This window comes from Urocampus carinirostris, chromosome 12 (assembly GCF_059441175.1).
Source record: "Urocampus carinirostris isolate Australia breed hairy pipefish chromosome 12, RoL_Ucar_1.0, whole genome shotgun sequence".
NCBI classification, from domain to species: Eukaryota; Metazoa; Chordata; class Actinopteri; order Syngnathiformes; family Syngnathidae; genus Urocampus; species Urocampus carinirostris.
The window spans coordinates 39599915-39616332 of record NC_142360.1 but is presented as its reverse complement, the minus strand read 5'-3'; the positions used below and the strand labels follow the sequence as shown (position 1 = coordinate 39616332).

Sequence of the window (16418 nt, the reverse complement as noted above, 5' to 3'; positions counted from 1 at the left end):
AGAATTGTTGTCCTCCATCCATCTTCCCATTACTCTAGCCATCTTCCCAGTCCCTGCTGAAGAATAGCAACCCCAGAGCAAGATGCTGCCACCACCATGTTTGACAGTGGGGTTGGGCCTCTGAGTTGTTTCCCTGATTAGTTTTCTCTTTGTTTGGGTGGAAAGTTTAGAATTTTTGTTTTTTTTCAGTTGTTATGCTCTCTCCATTTTGATATTATTGCTTGCACAGTGTTCATGGAGATGTGTAAATGTTGCGACTCTTTTTGTATCCCATAATACTTTCACTAAGTTCTGTAAACAACATTTAATGTTTTTTTTTTGTTCCAGATCGAGGTGACTTACCCTGACGGTAGCCCGGCCGATGGCGTGACGGTACGCGTGAAGGCCGAGTTGTCCCCCAAAGACAACGTCTATACAAGTGAGCTGATCTCAAAGGACGGCCGGGCCACTTTTGAGATACCGTCCATTCCCACAGCGGCGCAGTATGTGTGGATCGAGGTCAGTGCAACTGTAGGGTGACCAGTGTTTTGGAATAACAGTTATTTTTTCAGTAACAGCCTAATCCATTATCTCTTTCCGCCGGTACCGTTACTGACAGTCAAAATTGGTACGTTACTTTGAATAAAGCGTTTTTTTTGCTGTCCACCGGGTTGTTTACATCACGTCTTTTCAGATCATGTCACCATTTAAAATGTACGGGATTTTGAAATCCTTGAAAACGCTTGAACTTGAATATTGTGTTTTCAAGGTCAGGAAAATGCTTGAATTTTGGGTGAAGTGCTTGAAAATGCTTGAAATGTTTGTCATTGCCAAGTTTGACTCTCTAGACTACGCATTAAATTAACTAAAAAAAAAGGTGTGAAAATTATGTCATTATGGTGTTATAAACTATTAGATTTCTATTTTAACCTATGTAGACATAGCTCCTCTGAAAAACATGCAAAAATGTAAATTAAAATAAGTAAAAACAAAATCCTTTGGCGCCAACTGCCTCGGACTCTGATTAGCTCCCTGTCCCTATTCAAACCCACTCCTGTCTCTCGCCTGTTGTCAGTCCGTCTGCAAACCTCAGTTACACTAGGCAAGCCTATTTCGACCCTGACTCCTACCTGTTTTTGCTCCCGTCTGTTCCCTGGCTTCGACCCGGTTTGACCCTGACCACGTCTACTCTCCCGTCCCGCCTTTCGACCTCTTTTTGTCCCCGACCACGTCTCCTCTCCTTTCCTGACTTACGACTCGTTTCCGACCCCGACCGCGTTTTTGCTCTCCTGTCCCGGCTACTGACCCGTTTTTCCGCCCCTGACACCGCCATCGCTCGCGACGGAATCCCCTCTTCCGCGTTCAGAGTGACCTGCTTTTCCGCGTCCAGCAATCACCGGATGGTGGGCGCAACCCTTTCTCTCCCTTCCAATAAAACTCGTGAGAAACGTAACGCAAGTGGGTCCTGTCTCCGTTCTGGTCCTGACAATGACATACTCTAACAGTACCTGTGACAGTGTTTTGCAATCTGGAATTAGAAAAGGCGAGCCTTTTTCGACCCTGACTCCTACCTGTTTTTGCTATGGTCTGTTCCCCAGCTTCGACCCGTTTTTTATCCTGACCACGTCTACTCTCCTCTTCTTGCTTACGACTCGCTTCCGACCCCGACCACGTTTTTGCTCTCCTGTCCCGGCTACTGACCAGTTTTTCCGTTCCCGACCCCACCATCGCTCGCCACGGAAATCCCAGATCCGCGTTCAGAGCGACCTGCTTCCTGCGCCCAGCGATCACCGGATCGTGGGCGCAACCCTTTCTCTCTCTTCCAACAAAACTGAGAGAAACGTAACGCAAGTGGGTCCTGTCTCCGTTCTGGTCCTAAAACTTCGTTACTACCCACTACCTCTTAAACCTCTTTAATGTCTGTAAACAAATGTGAAATATTGAAGCTGCACACGCATTGTTGAAGCAGAATGGCAGAATTCATGTCAGTTTAGAGCACAGGTGTAAGACAGGCGGCCCGCGGGCCAGATCAGGCCCGCTAAGGGATTGAATCCGGCCCGCGAGACAACGCTCAGAGAAGCGCAAGAGACAAACAAGCTGCAGGTTGAAATATGTCAACTTGATGTTGCCAAAGCCAGGTGCCTCTCACAGAGACACTGTCCTTGTATTTCTCTCTCTCTCTCTCTCTCTCTCTCTCTCTCTCTCTCTCTCTCTCTCTCTCTTTCTCTCTTTCTCTCTCTCTCTCTCTCTTCCACTGCTTTTTTCACTCTCTGTCTCTCTCTCTCTCTCTCTCTCTCTCTCTCTCTCTTCCACTGCTTTTCTCACTCTCTGTCTCTGTCTCTCTCTCTCTCTCTCTCTCTCTTCCACTGCTTTTCTCACTCTCTGTCTTTTAACCTCTTTTGCTCTAACTTCCTTTTCTCTTTCTCTCTTCATACCCTTGGCGCTTTCTTTTCTCTCCTTCTGTCTTTGCATTTCTCTTTGGATTTCTTTCTTCCTCTCCCTTTCTTTTCCCCCTCTCTCACAACTTTTTATCTTTTGTTTTTCCCTCTCTCTCTTTTTCTTTCTTTGTCTCGCCCTCTCTCCTTTTCCCTCCCTCTTTCTCTTATTTCTTTATCTCTCTTTTTCTTTCTCTTTAATCTACTAATCCGGCCCCCGACAGAATTTTTGTTGTATCGTGTGGCCCCCGATTTAAAATGAGTTTGAAACCCCTGGTTTAGGGCAATCCGTTGACACAAAAAGATCGTAGTTCATAGATAGGAACATCTCGAAATAGCACAAAGTATGTGAAAGCAGCAAGATAGCAACCTTATTTTAGTCATCAAAGCCAACAAAGAAAATGTTTTTTTATCTGCCATTGAAGGTAAAAAATGCCTTGAAAGTGCTTGAAAAGTGCTTGATTTTGCTCTGTTATTAAAAAGAATGTCCTTTTTGAAAAAGTCAACTCATAAATGTTTATTTGGAACGCAGACAAAAGTGACATCCATCGAAGGCAAAGCCGTCGGAGACCAGTACCTGCCCAGTTACTTGTCGATCAGCAGCTGGTATTCTCCAAGCAGCTGTCACATCCAGATCCAGAGTCCCGATGCTCCACTCCAGGTGGGTTTTTCTCAGGGTTGGGTAGGGTTACTTGAACTTGATTACCGTATTTTATGCACTATAATGCGCACCTAAAAGTCTTCATTTTTTTTCAAAAGCTGACCGTGCGGCTTATAATACAGTGCGCCTTATATATGGATCAATATTAAGTCGCAAAGCAGCCGCCGACTCGATTTTCCCCCGAAGGCGAAGTCGTCCGCGGTGTATGCTGGGATTTATATACCGGCGTTTCATTGGCTAACCAATGTGTCAATCATCATTTGAATCGATCACTATTGGCTAGTTATTCGGAGGTAAGGGGCGGATCCTTTTTATCATTTACAGGCTCGAATAGGCTAAAGGGGCAAAACAAACCCTGCAATTGGCCGAAAAATATGTGTCAATCATCAGTTGAATCGATCACTATTGGCTAAAGTTATTTGGAGGTAAAGGGGGCGGATCTTTTCCATATGTAGTAATTGCGATGAGCGATATAATTTGACTTCCCCGTCCCTGCTGAAGAATAGCAACCCCAGAGCATGATGCTGCCACCACCATGTTTGACAGTGGGGATGGGTCTCTTCGTTGAATACAGTGATTTTTCGATTTATTTTTTGTCCATGCGTGTTTTGCCTTAAAAACCCATGCGCCTCCGTGGAATTTTCGTTTCAGGTGGGACAAGAAGCAGAGGTGGCGCTGGAGTCCACGTGTCCTTGCAACTTCACCCTGCACTACGAGTTAGCGTCCCGAGGGAACATCGTCATGTCGGGGAGACGGCAGGCTAACGTTAGCGTGTCGCGTCGAAGGAAACGGGCGACCGTCACCTTCGACAAAAACATCGGCGCCACGCCTTCGCCCGTTTCTTCTTCGGGTGAGTCACCGAAGGAGATTTGGTCGGGCCGGAATCTGGGTTTTGAGTTTGGCCTTTAGCAGGTCCGTCGGGGACGGAATCGACCGTCTGCGTGTCCTTCCTGCGTTTCGCCGTGGTTCCTTCGATGGCGCCGCTGAGCCGATTGCTGGTTTACTACGTGCGGGAGAACGGGGAAGGCGTCACCGACAGTCTGCAAATGGACGTCAAGCCCACTTTTGAGAATAAGGTTTGCATTGGTGGGCTGCAGAATTCTTCGCTTGGGATTGTTTCCCGCAATCACGTCTGTGTGATTGTTGTCTTAGTTTCGTAAAAAGGCAAAAAGCATCATTCCATTTTTCAGTTATTCCGTTTTTAATTTGCTTATTAGGTTTTCGGACAATCTTGTTCCACGGACAGACTGAGGAGACCATTTCTTCCTCTTGCCATGAGGCTCTTTAACTCCACCCGGGGGAGTAAAAGCCCACAATAAACCCCATCCCCGCATACGCATATTACCCTATTTTTATTACAGTCTGTATTTTACGTAGCACTATTTAAATACTCTATATCAACACGTTATATTGTTTTTTTTTTTATCTATCTATCTATCTAGACATCTATTTATCTAGACATCTATCTATTTAGACATCTAGTATCTATCTATCTAGACATCTACCTAGACATCTATCTAGACATCTAGACATCTATCTAGACATCTATCTATCTAGACATCTATCTATCTAGACATCTATCTATCTAGACATCTATCTAGACACCTATCTAGACATCTATCTATCTATCTAGACATCTAGACATCTATTTATCTAGACATCTATCTATTTAGACATCTAGTATCTATCTATCTAGACATCTACCTAGACATCTATCTAGACATCTAGACATCTATCTAGACATCTATCTATCTAGACATCTATCTATCTAGACATCTATCTATCTAGACATCTATCTAGACACCTATCTAGACATCTATCTATCTATCTAGACATCTAGACATCTATCTATCTAGACATCTATCTATCTAGACATATATCTATCTATCTAGACATCTATCTATCTAGACATCTATCTATCTATCTACCTATCTCTCTAGACTTCTAGACATCTATCTATCTAGTTGTCTGTCTGTCTGTCTGTCTGTTATCGCTCGTTATTCCTTCTCTCTCTCTCTCTCTCTTTTATCTTTATCTTTCTCGATCTATTTCTCTCTCTTTCTTGCTCTGTTTCCTTTTTCTCTCTTTCTCCTTCTCTCTGTCTTTTTCCTCTTTTTTCTCACTCTTTCTCTCCCTTTTTTCTATTTCTCCTTCTTTCTTTTTCTTTTCTTCTCCTTTCCTTCTTTCTTCTTACTTTCTCTCTCTCTCTTTCTCACACCTTTTCTTTCCCTCTATCTCTCTCCTTCCCTTTTCTCTCTCTTCCTTTCTTTCTCATTTTTTCTCCCTTTCTCTCTCTATTGTGCTCTCTCTATTTTACTCTTTCTCGCTTTTCCTGTTTTTCTTACCTTCTCTCTCTTACTCTTTCTCCCTTGTTCACTATCTCTCTCTCTTGTATCTCTCCCTTTCCTTCTCTCTCTCTCTTTTTATCTCTCTCTTTCTCACCTACTAGTCCCAGCCCCCGTGAGATTTCTTTTTTCCCGGAATGTGTCTCCCAGCTAAAATGAGTTTACCACCCTTGGTCTAGCGGATAGGTTTTGTGGCTCTCACTGCCGCGACCTGCGTTCGATTCCTGTTGAATACAACGCTATGAGACTTTCCGCAATCATCACATTAATCTATACCATAACGATTATACACTAATAGATATTTACTGTACCTTTAATTCCATGCGCCTTATAGTCCAGTGCGCCTTATATATGAACAATATATCACAGAAGACTATTTCTGGGGGTGCGCCTTATAATCCGGTGTGCCTTATAATGATGAAAGTACGGTAATTTTTTTGACAAAATTTCAGCGCATGGTCACATGACATGTGGTTGTATTTTCCCCTCTTTTTTGCCCGGCAGGTGTCCATCTCCCTGTCCACCAACGAGTCCATGCCCGGAGACGCGGTGAGCATGCGCGTCCGTGCAGAAAAAGGCTCCTGTGTTTGCGTGGCCGCTGTGGACAAAAGTCTTTATTTGGTGAAGCCCGACTTTCAAATGAGTCCGGACAAGGTTGGTCTTTTTTCTCTACCTTTTTCGTGTTGTAAAATGAGCCAAAATTCCACCTTTGTGTGAAGCATTGTGCTGCAGAGAATTTTCCATTTTTAGGAAATTATGAATTTTCCTTATTTTAATGAATGAAAAAAAAAAATCTGCCAGTTTTGGTCATTTAAGGCCAGATCAGGCCCGCCAAGCGATATAATCTGGCCCGCGAGACAACGCTGAGAGAAGCGCAAGAGAAAAACGAGCTGCAGGTTGAAATATGTCTACTTGTTGTTGCCAAGTGCCTTCCACAAACTAATTATTTCTCTTTCTCTTATATCTCTCACTCGTTTCCTCCTTTTTTCTCTTACTCTCCATCTTTCTCTTTTTCACTTTCTGTCTCTCTTTTTCTCTTTCTTTGTCTCTGTGTCTTTTACCTTCTTTTGCACTCATTTCATTTTTTCCTTTTATTGCGCTTGTCTCTTTCTCTCTCTCTCTCATTCTCCCTTTCTTTGTCCCACCTTCTATCTTTCTCTCTCTCTCTCTCTCTCTTTCTCCCTTTCTTTGTCACTTTCTTTGTCCCACCCTCTCTCTTTTTCTCTCCCTCTCTCTCTCTCTCTCCCTTTCTTTGTCACTTTCTTTGTCCCACCCTCTCTCTTTTTCTCTCTCTCTCTCTCCCTCTCTCTTTCTCCCTTTTTTTGTCACTTTCTTTGTCCCGCCCTCTCTTTTTCTCTCCCTCTCTCTCTCTCTCTCTCTCCCTTTCTTTGTCACTTTCTTTGTCCCACCCTCTCTCTTTTTCTCTCCCTCTCTCTCTCTCTCCCTTTCTTTGTCACTTTCTTTGTCCCACCCTCTCTCTTTTTCTCTCTCTCTCTCTCTCTCTCTCCCTTTTTTTGTCACTGTCTTTGTCCCGCCCTCTCTTTTTCTCTCCCTCTTTCTTTCTCCCTTTTTTGTCACTTTCTTTGTCCCACCCTCTCTCTTTTCTCTCTCTCTCTCTCTCTCTCTCTCTCCCTCTCTCTTTCTCCCTTTTTTGTCACTTTCTTTGTCCCGCCCTCTCTTTTTCTCTCCCCCTCTCTCTCTCTCTCTCTCCCTTTCTTTGTCACTTTCTTTGTCCCACCCTCTCTTTTTCTCTCCCTCTCTCTCTCTCTCCCTTTCTTTGTCACTTTCTTTGTCCCACCCTCTCTCTTTTTCTCTCTCTCTCTCTCCCTCTCTCTTTCTCCCTTTTTTTGTCACTTTCTTTGTCCCGCCCTCTCTTTTTCTCTCCCTCTCTCTCTCTCTCTCTCTCCCTTTCTTTGTCACTTTCTTTGTCCCACCCTCTCTTTTTCTCTCCCTCTCTCTCTCTCTCCCTTTCTTTGTCACTTTCTTTGTCCCACCCTCTCTCTTTTTCTCTCTCTCTCTCTCCCTCTCTCTTTCTCCCTTTTTTTGTCACTTTCTTTGTCCCGCCCTCTCTTTTTCTCTCCCTCTCTCTCTCTCTCCCTTTCTTTGTCACTTTCTTTGTCCCACCCTCTCTCTTTTTCTTTCCCTCTCTTTTTTTTTTATCTCTAATCTACTCATCCGGCCCCCGACAGAATGTTTGTTCTATCGTGTGGCCCCCGAGTTAAAATGAGTTGGACACCCCTGATCTAGAGGATATACAGCTGTCCAGTAGGCGGGGCTGCACCTGTGGGCGGGGCTTCACCTGTTGGGCGGGATCTAAACTGCGATTGTACCACCCGTGTCCCGCAGGTGTTCGGGGAAATGGCGGACTTCGACGTGTCCGATGCCTTCAGCGTTCAGAAAGAGGACGGCCATTTTTGGTGGCCGGGACTTTTGTCCAGAAGACGCCGACGTTCCTCGGTTTTCCCCTGGCACTGGGACATCGCCAAGGATGCTCGCTTCGCTTTTACGGTGAGAATGCACCCAACGCTTTAGGATCATCGGATTTTGCTAAGGGCTAAGCTACATCGTTTTTTTTAAAGGCCCAGTGTGTGTGTTGTAATGCGCCTCGGTGTGTTTAAACATTGACACAAGAGCTACTGTTGGTCGTGACTCGCACCGTTCACACATGGACTCCAAAGCACCTTATTTCCTCATCTGTCTTCTCCTATCTTAAAGGGTCCGTGCGTAAACACGAACAACAGTATTGAGAATAACAAATATTGAAATATTAAAAGTAGCGTTCGTACGGGTGCTTGACATCCTTGAAAATGCTTAAATCTTGGATGACGTGCTTAAAGTGCTTGAAATTGTTGCCATTGCCGTGTTTCTTGGCATTCTGCCTCTATAGGCCACACAGTAAATGAACAAAAGTATTTTTTTAAAAGTGCGTGAAAATGACGCTGATATCATGAACCGGAACTGGATCAGGACCCAAATGCGTGACGTTTCTCAGGTAAGCCTTTTATTTGACTGGAAATGGGGAGTCATGCACGCCAGGCAGTCATCTGGCGTGGAATGATAGGAAGCCAGAGGGCGACGAGATCGATACCAATAACAGATGGGGTCGATACCGGACAGGATGGGACGGACAGGATTGATATCAAAACAGGATATTGGAAATAAACAGAACAAACTAGACGGGAAGGAAACTGAAAACTGATATTAAACAGGACAAAATAACTACACTTTGCACCAAATGCAATATTGCACAACCGTTACGATAATAATAATAATAATAATAATTTCCTTGTATTGTCATTCTGTGTAACAATGTACACAGAACGAAATGTCGATTGCATCTGACCCGATGCAGCCGCAGCCAAGAGAGGGCGCCGCCGACCACTTTTTAAGTCTTAGGAATGACTCGGCCGGGGCGCGAACCCGAACCTCCCAGTCTCAAAGCGGGCGCCTTACCATCTAGGCTACTGAGCTGGTACCAACGTTATCACGACAACCCTGTATGTAACATCCCACATGCAGACATTTCTTGTGTAAATACCATGTAAATTATAACTATAGCCTTATCCCCCTTGTCTTATAACATTATCTTCTCTGTTCCTTTATCTTCTTGCTCATACCTCACTATGAATGTGTAAAACTGGAGTGTCATGCCCAATTTCGTTGTCACAATATGTTAGCCCATTTGTAGCAATGACAATAAAGGTATATTCTATTCTATTCTATAAACTGAACCAACAGGAAACAGAAGTCAAAACCCACGTCTTGCAAGGGCAGAGGTTCATTGACGGACTGACAAAGAAAGACTGAGAGCACTGAGCTTATATAGACGGAAACTCAATCGGTCAACGAGCCGCAGCTGGCGCCACACGGGCGGGGCCAATGGGGCCCCATGGCAACCGTGACAGCTGACCCGCCTGCTCTGGTGGCTTGTCGTTATGGCGTCGTCATGTGAAGTGCCCTCTGCTGGTCACACTAAAGAGGACAGCTCTATTTAGATAACCGGCTCTTTCGGCTCCCAAACGGCTCCTCGGTTTCTTTTTTTATGATAGATTATCAATAATTTAATAACATAATGCACCAAATTATTTAGTAATTAGTAATTCCATATGTTTTGCGGAAGATCCCTAAAAAAAGCATTAAATATAGAAACAATTTTGTTGAATAATAAAAACAATTCTATCTCTTTTTTGCCTCTCGATTTGAACTCTATTATCACCCAGAACCTATGTTTGTAAACAAGTGTGACGTAACCAAGCTGTGCATGCATTGTAAGGCAGAATTCATGTCAGTTTATAGCATCCCATTGACACAAACAGATCTTAGATAGGAACAGCTCAAAATATAAGTATGTGCTAGCAGCAAGAGTCAACAATAAAAAAACAACATTCTTTTGTTTGGCACTGGATTTCTTTCTTTAAACATATTTGAAAAATTGGCCTTGAAAGTGCTTGAAAAGCGCTTGAATTTGGCCTTGAAAAAGATACAAAGGCATGAAAATCTCACTTTTAGGAGAAATTTACTGTTAAAGTATAAAAGTATGTGAATATTAGAGAATGGATGAAACAGAAAAGCGTTCTGAAAGATAGAAACACAATATGAAATATCGTAAATTTGATGTTAGTACACATACGCTGCGCCCACGCAAAGAAAAGGGGATGTAGTAGTGACGGCAGTCTGGGCAGGACATATGCTATCTCATTCATATTGTGTGGATCATATTGCAGTTATTTAACTTGGGGAAACTCATGCAGACTGGAAAGTGACAAACAGCATACACTAATTTAAATAATGACTTTATTGATATAACAGTCTTTATAGTTTTTTTTTTTTTAATGAAAGTGTTAACCTTAATATGGGAAGTTTGTTGTTATATTTTATATCTATTACAGAAAGGAGATCAATTTTGTATCGCCTTAAACATAGCGTCAGTGACATCCATTTCAAGTCAAATGACATCATATTCTCTGGTTGATTAACGTTACTCAACCAATACAGGTAGAGCGCTTTGCAAGCGGCGCCTAGCTTTGACGACATCCAGTGGATATTTATAAAAACTGCAGGTCATTGTGGATCATTTTCTCATGCCTTTTGTCAGATTTTCATTGCGAGTTGTGGAGAAGAAAAAAAGAAACGGGGAAAAAACAAAAGAAAAGAAATAAAGGACAAAAAGAAAAGGAAAAATGAAAAAAATAAATAAGACGACAAGTGAATCTCGAGAAAAAAAAGGAAAAACTGAAAGAAAAGAGAAAATTTAATTTATTTATTGTTTTTGTCTTTTTTGTCTTCTTTCTTTTTTTCTTTCTTTTTCTCCATTTTCCTTTTTTGCTTTCTTTTCTCCTACTTTTCTTTTCCCCCCTGTTTGCCTTTTTCGCCTCTTTTTTTCTTTTCTTTTTTGAAAAAAGTACCCTTCTTTTTGTCCTCCTTTGTGAACGGCCGGGTAAAAAAAGAAAGGCTTTTGCTTCCTTTCAGTCTCTGTCGTTTATAGTCTTCCTCCGTTGCACTACACATGACAGCGACATCTAGTGGACAAATATAAAACACTGAGACCCCTGCCTTAGCTAAACGCTTTTTTTTTTGGGGTACCCTTGAGGATTTCATAAAAAACGTGGACTCGGGTGAGGGCTTCAGAATGGGAAATGGAATTCTCTTATCCGAAAGCTTCTCTCCCTGCTCCCCTTCTCATCTCATCTCATCTCATCATCCGTACCGCTTATCCTCATTAGGGTCGCGGGGGTGCTGGAGCCCATCCCAGCCATCTCCGGGCAGTGGGCAGGGGACACCCTGAACTGGTTGCCAGCCAATCGCAGGGCACACAGGGACAGACATTCGCTCATTCACACCTAGGGACAATTTGGACTGGCCAATTCACCTGAAATGCATGTTTTTGGAACGTGGGAGGTAACCGGAGTGCCCGGAGGAAACCCACGCAAGCACGGGGAGAACATACAAACTCCGCACAGGATGTCTGGAGCTGGATTTGAACCCACAACAGGTTCCCATGACATGAACTGTGCTGCAAGTTAAAAATCCATTATCTCCTTATTTCAAGGGTCTACTCAAGTTTCAACTTAACAGGGATCCATCAAGTGTCTTCTTCCAACCTGCCACAGCTCCGTTCTAACCCACAATGACCTCTAGTGGTGAATTGTGACACGCTGCCACTTGAATCCATTTTCTTTATGACTGCGTACGCAGGAAACGGGACTGGTGGTCATGACGGATTTGGTGAGTTTGAATCACCGGCAGAGCGGCGGGATGTACACGGACCAAGCCGTAGCCGCTTTTCAGCCCCACAGCGCCACCTTGGTGGCGGCCATGCACTCTCGTCCCGCCTTCAGGTACGCGCCATCGACCACATCGGGAAAAAATGTAAAAATGAAAAACGTAAAGCCTGTCTTTGTAACAACGTTGAAGTGAACCAGACTGTAGAAACAGAAACGAAGAGGAATAACGACTGGCGGATAATATTAATAAAAAATGTCCTTGGTCGGCCCAAAACTAAACATACTTTATGTATTTTATCCTTAGCATGACTCGTTAGCATGTAGCCATCGTGAGCATCTACTCGCCAGGATCTAGCCATCACCCTGACTTGCTAGCATTTAGGTGTTAGCAGTTAGCATCTACCCATTAGCATCCTCTCATTAGCATGTAGCCGCTGGCATGACTCTTCAGCATCCACTCGCCAGGATCTAGTCATTAGCCTAACTTGTTAGCATTTAGTTGTTAGCATGTAGCAGTTAGCATCTACCCATTAGCATACACTCGTTAGCATGTAGCCGCTGGCATGACTCTGCAGCATCTACTCGCCAGAATCTGGCCAATAGCCTGACTCGTTAGCATTTAGCCATTATCATGATTAGTTAGCATGTAGCCATCAGCGTGTAGGCGCTGGCCTGAGTCGTGAGCATCTACTCGCCAGAATCTAGCCATCATTCTGACCCGTTAGGATTTAGTTGTTAGCATGTAGCAGTTAGCATCTACCCATTAGCATACACTCATTAGCATTTAGCTGCTTGCATGACTCTTCAGCATCCACTCGCCAGAATCTGGCCAATAGCCTGACTCGTTAGCATTTAGTTGTTAGCATGTAGCAGTTAGCATCTACCCATTAGCATCCACTCGTTAGCATGTAACTGCTGGCGTGACTTGTGAGCATCCACTGGCCAGAATCTAGCCATCAGCCTGACTCGTTAAAATTTAGTTGTTAGCATGTAGCCGTTATCATGATTCATTAGCATGTATCCATCAGAGTGTAGCTGCTGGCATGACTCGTGAGAATCTACTCGCCAGAATCAAGCCATCAGCCTGACTTGCTAGCATTTGGGTGTTAGCATGTAGCAGTTAGCAACTACCCATTAGCATCCACTTGTTGACAATATTTAAATAAAAGTCAGCGAAAGAAATGGTTGGCGAAAAACCGAAGGTACTTTTTTTATCCGTGAGCATGACTTGTTAGCTTGTAGCCGTTATCATGACTCGTTAGCATGTAGCCATCAGCATGTAGCCACTGGCGTGACTCGTGAGCATCTACTCGCCAGAATCTAGTCATCAGCCCTACTTGCTAGCATTTAGCTGTTAGCATGTAGCAGGTAGCATCCACTCGTTAGCATGTAGCTGCTGGCATGCCTTGTGAGCATCTACTCGCCAGAATCTAGCCATCAGCCTGAGCCGCTAGCATTTAGTTGTTAGGATGTAGCAGTTAGCATCGACCCGTTAGCATCCACTCGTTAGCATGTAGCCGCTGGCATGACTCTTCAGCATCCACCCGCCAGAATCTAGTCATTAGCCTAACTCGCTAGCATTTAGGTGTTACCATTTAGCAGTTAGCATCTACCCATTAGCATCCACTCATTAGCATGTAGCTGCTGGCGTGACTCGTGAGCATCTACCCGCCAGAATCCAGCCATCAGCCTGACTCATTAGCATTTAATTGTTAGCATCTAGCAGTTAGCATCTTCCCATTAGCATCCACTCGTTAGCATGAAGTCGCTCACACGCCTTTTTGCCGATTGTTTCACTTCATGTAGGTCAGTGACCCACTTGGGCCACCCATTGAAGCTTCCCTGGTAACCAAGGTGACTAAGCTTAATATGAACAGGCCCATTCATTCCGGATGGGAGAAAATTCGTGTTGTTTCGTCGCCACGGTAACTGCTATCGCTCACAAAACACAGCACACGATTCCCGATCGAGTCGGATTTTTTCATATACAGTAATCCCTCGGTTATCGCGGTGAATGGGGACGGAGACCACCCGCGAAAACTGAAAATTAGCGAAGTAGCGGCCCCCCTTTTAAAATGCTTAAAAAACGTATACAGGTATACAGTATACCCCCCTGTATACAGTACACCATATAGAATACGGGTAGAAATGGGACAGAAGAGAATATACCGTAAATTCCGGACTATAGAGCGCACCTGATTATAAGCCGCACCCACCACATTTTAAGAGGATAACCGCTTTTGTACTTACACAAGCCGCACCTGTATATAAGCCGCATGCGTCCACTTTAAAACATGTAACACAATCACAAAATTAACCAAAACCCGACTTTGAGTTCCGCGATTGTAACTGTATAAAGTACACAGTCTAAAAACCACGGCCGTCAGAAACGGAAACTGATACCGGTACTTAAAGTTTGATGCAGACCTGCATAGTCCGGGTACCCGTTGAAACTAGTCCAAGGAAAAAAAGTCTATATTTTCAAAGGTAAGGGTGGGAAAGATATATATCCACTATTGTTTGCTGCGTCCACAAACACGTCTCACCTTTACTCCACTTCCCGGGTGGGAGGAGTTAAAGGAATGGGGGTGGGCAAAGCGGTAACTCACCATGACTAAGTATTGTGTCAGGGCCTCCCCCTCCCCTTCACAATAACAGTGTCCACACCGTGTCCACATAAGAAGGGGGTGAGGTGGGAGGAGTTAAAGGAGGGGAGGGTGAGCGAAGCGGTAACTCACCATGACTAAGCATTGTGTCAGGGCCTCCCCCTCCCCTTCACAATAACAGTGTCCACACCGTGTCCACATAAGAAGGGGGTGATGTTGGAGGAGTTAAAGGAGGGGAGGGTGAGCGAAGCGGTAACTCACCATGACTAAGCATTGTGTCAGGGCCTCCCCCTCCCCTTCACAATAAGAGTGTCCACACCGTGTCCACATAAGAAGGGGGTGAGGTGGGAGGAGTTAAAGGAGGGGAGGGTGAGCAAAGCGGTAACTCACCATGACTAAGCATTGTGTCAGGGCCTCCCCCTCCCCTTCACAATAACAGTGTCCACACCGTGTCCACATAAGAAGGGGGTGAGGTGGGAGGAGTTAAAGGAGGGGAGGGTGAGCGAAGCGGTAACTCCCCATGACTAAGCATTGTGTCAGGGCCTCCCCCTCCCCTTCACAATAACAGTGTCCACACCGTGTCCACATAAGAAGGGGGTGAGGTGGGAGGAGTTAAAGGAGGGGAGGGTCAGCGAAGCGGTAACTCACCATGACTAAGCATTGTGTCAGGGCCTCCCCCTCTTCTTCACAATAACAGTGTCCACACCGTGTCCACATAAGAAGGGGGTGAGGTGGGAGGAGTTAAAGGAGGGGAGGGTGAGCGAAGCGGTAACTCACCATGACTAAGCATTGTGTCAGGGCCTCCCCCTCCCCTTCACAATAACAGTGTCCACACCGTGTCCACATAAGAAGTGGGTGAGGTGGGAGGAGTTAAGGGAGGGGAGGGTGAGCGAAGCGGTAACTCACCATGACTAAGCATTGTGTCAGGGCCTCCCCCTCCCCTTCACAATAACAGTGTCCACACCGTGTCCACATAAGAAGTGGGTGAGGTGGGAGGAGTTAAGGGAGGGGAGGGTGAGCGAAGCGGTAACTCACCATGACTAAGCATTGTGTCAGGGCCTCCCCCTCCCCTTCACAATAACAGTGTCCACACCGTGTCCTCAGTTGACATAAGCTCGCGGTCAATGGCGTCAAGTCAATAAATGCTTTTATTGAGAAGGTAAGGTTCCACTGTATATGTGGTATTTTTAATGTAACGATGAAAAAAAAAAAACTGGTTTCCTTTCCCAAGTCGAAGAGTTAAAAAGCAAAAAATACGACTTAATAACCAAAAATTCGCCAGTTTTGATTGCAAAAAAAAACGTCCGATCGGAGAAAAACAAAAGAATTAAACGCGCTGGCCGGACATTCCTTCATGCTATTCGTGGCGGCCGCGAGCATCAAAGGCATGACGTAGCAGAAAGACGGCGAGTAAATCACTTTCCCTTTTATGGTTTGGTTTTATAGCGAGCGGCTGAGCTCTTTTAAGCCCTGCCGACTTTTGTTTTTGTCTGGCAGGCCGGAGAAACGAAGGAGAACTTTCTTCCCGGAGACTTGGCTGTGGAGATGCCTCAATGTCAGGTAGGATTGCTGGATTTCACACCTAGGCCTTCAGCGCTAGTCTGAATTCGGGATTCGGAACGAACCGGCTGGATGAGCCGAATCCCGGGAGAGGAAATCAGGGTTGGCACGGGTGTTTGAAATCCTTAAAAATGCTTGAATTTTATGGTTGAGGTAGCAAAGAGAGGAAAGTGCTTGAAAATGCTTGAAATTGTTGCCATTTCCATGTCAGTTGGCAGTCTTCCTCTATAGATGACGCAATAAATGAGGATGCTGTTTTTGTTAAAAGTGCGTGAAAATGACGCCAACACGCCTGCTTTGGTGGGTTGTCATTATGATGTTGTCATGTGAAGCGCCACCGCCCCCTCCTGGTCGCACCCAAAGAGGACAGTTCAATTTAGAAAATCCAGGACAGGAGAACGGAGCTTGGATCGGGGATTAATACAGGAAACAGAATCGGGATACGGGTAGCCAGGACAGGAGAACGGAGCGTTAGCGGAGCTCGGAACAAGTCAGGTAGCCGGGACGAGCGAGAAGTCGGGGATCGATACAGGAAACTGAATCGGGCAGTATACGGGTAGCCAGGACAGGAGAACGGAGCTTGGATCGGGGATCGATACAGGAAACAG

At 44.8% G+C, this 16418-nt stretch overlaps 1 protein-coding gene across 3 annotated transcripts in view; it reads left to right on the top strand.

Annotated features, from left to right (window-relative positions):
• Positions 1–16418, top strand: part of cpamd8 (C3 and PZP like alpha-2-macroglobulin domain containing 8) — a 112532-nt gene that overhangs the window by 28944 nt on the left and 67170 nt on the right. For 2 of the 3 annotated variants that reach the window (XM_088349565.1, XM_088349563.1), the window contains exons 12-19: positions 328–498; positions 2947–3075; positions 3727–3925; positions 3985–4151; positions 5925–6074; positions 7767–7928; positions 11616–11758; positions 15748–15810. In XM_088349565.1, coding sequence (XP_088205691.1) covers positions 328–498; positions 2947–3075; positions 3727–3925; positions 3985–4151; positions 5925–6074; positions 7767–7928; positions 11616–11758; positions 15748–15810 — 1184 coding nt within the window. The remainder of the gene's footprint in view (positions 1–327; positions 499–2946; positions 3076–3726; positions 3926–3984; positions 4152–5924; positions 6075–7766; positions 7929–11615; positions 11759–15747; positions 15811–16418) is intronic. The other variant, XM_088349564.1, reaches the window with a different exon arrangement.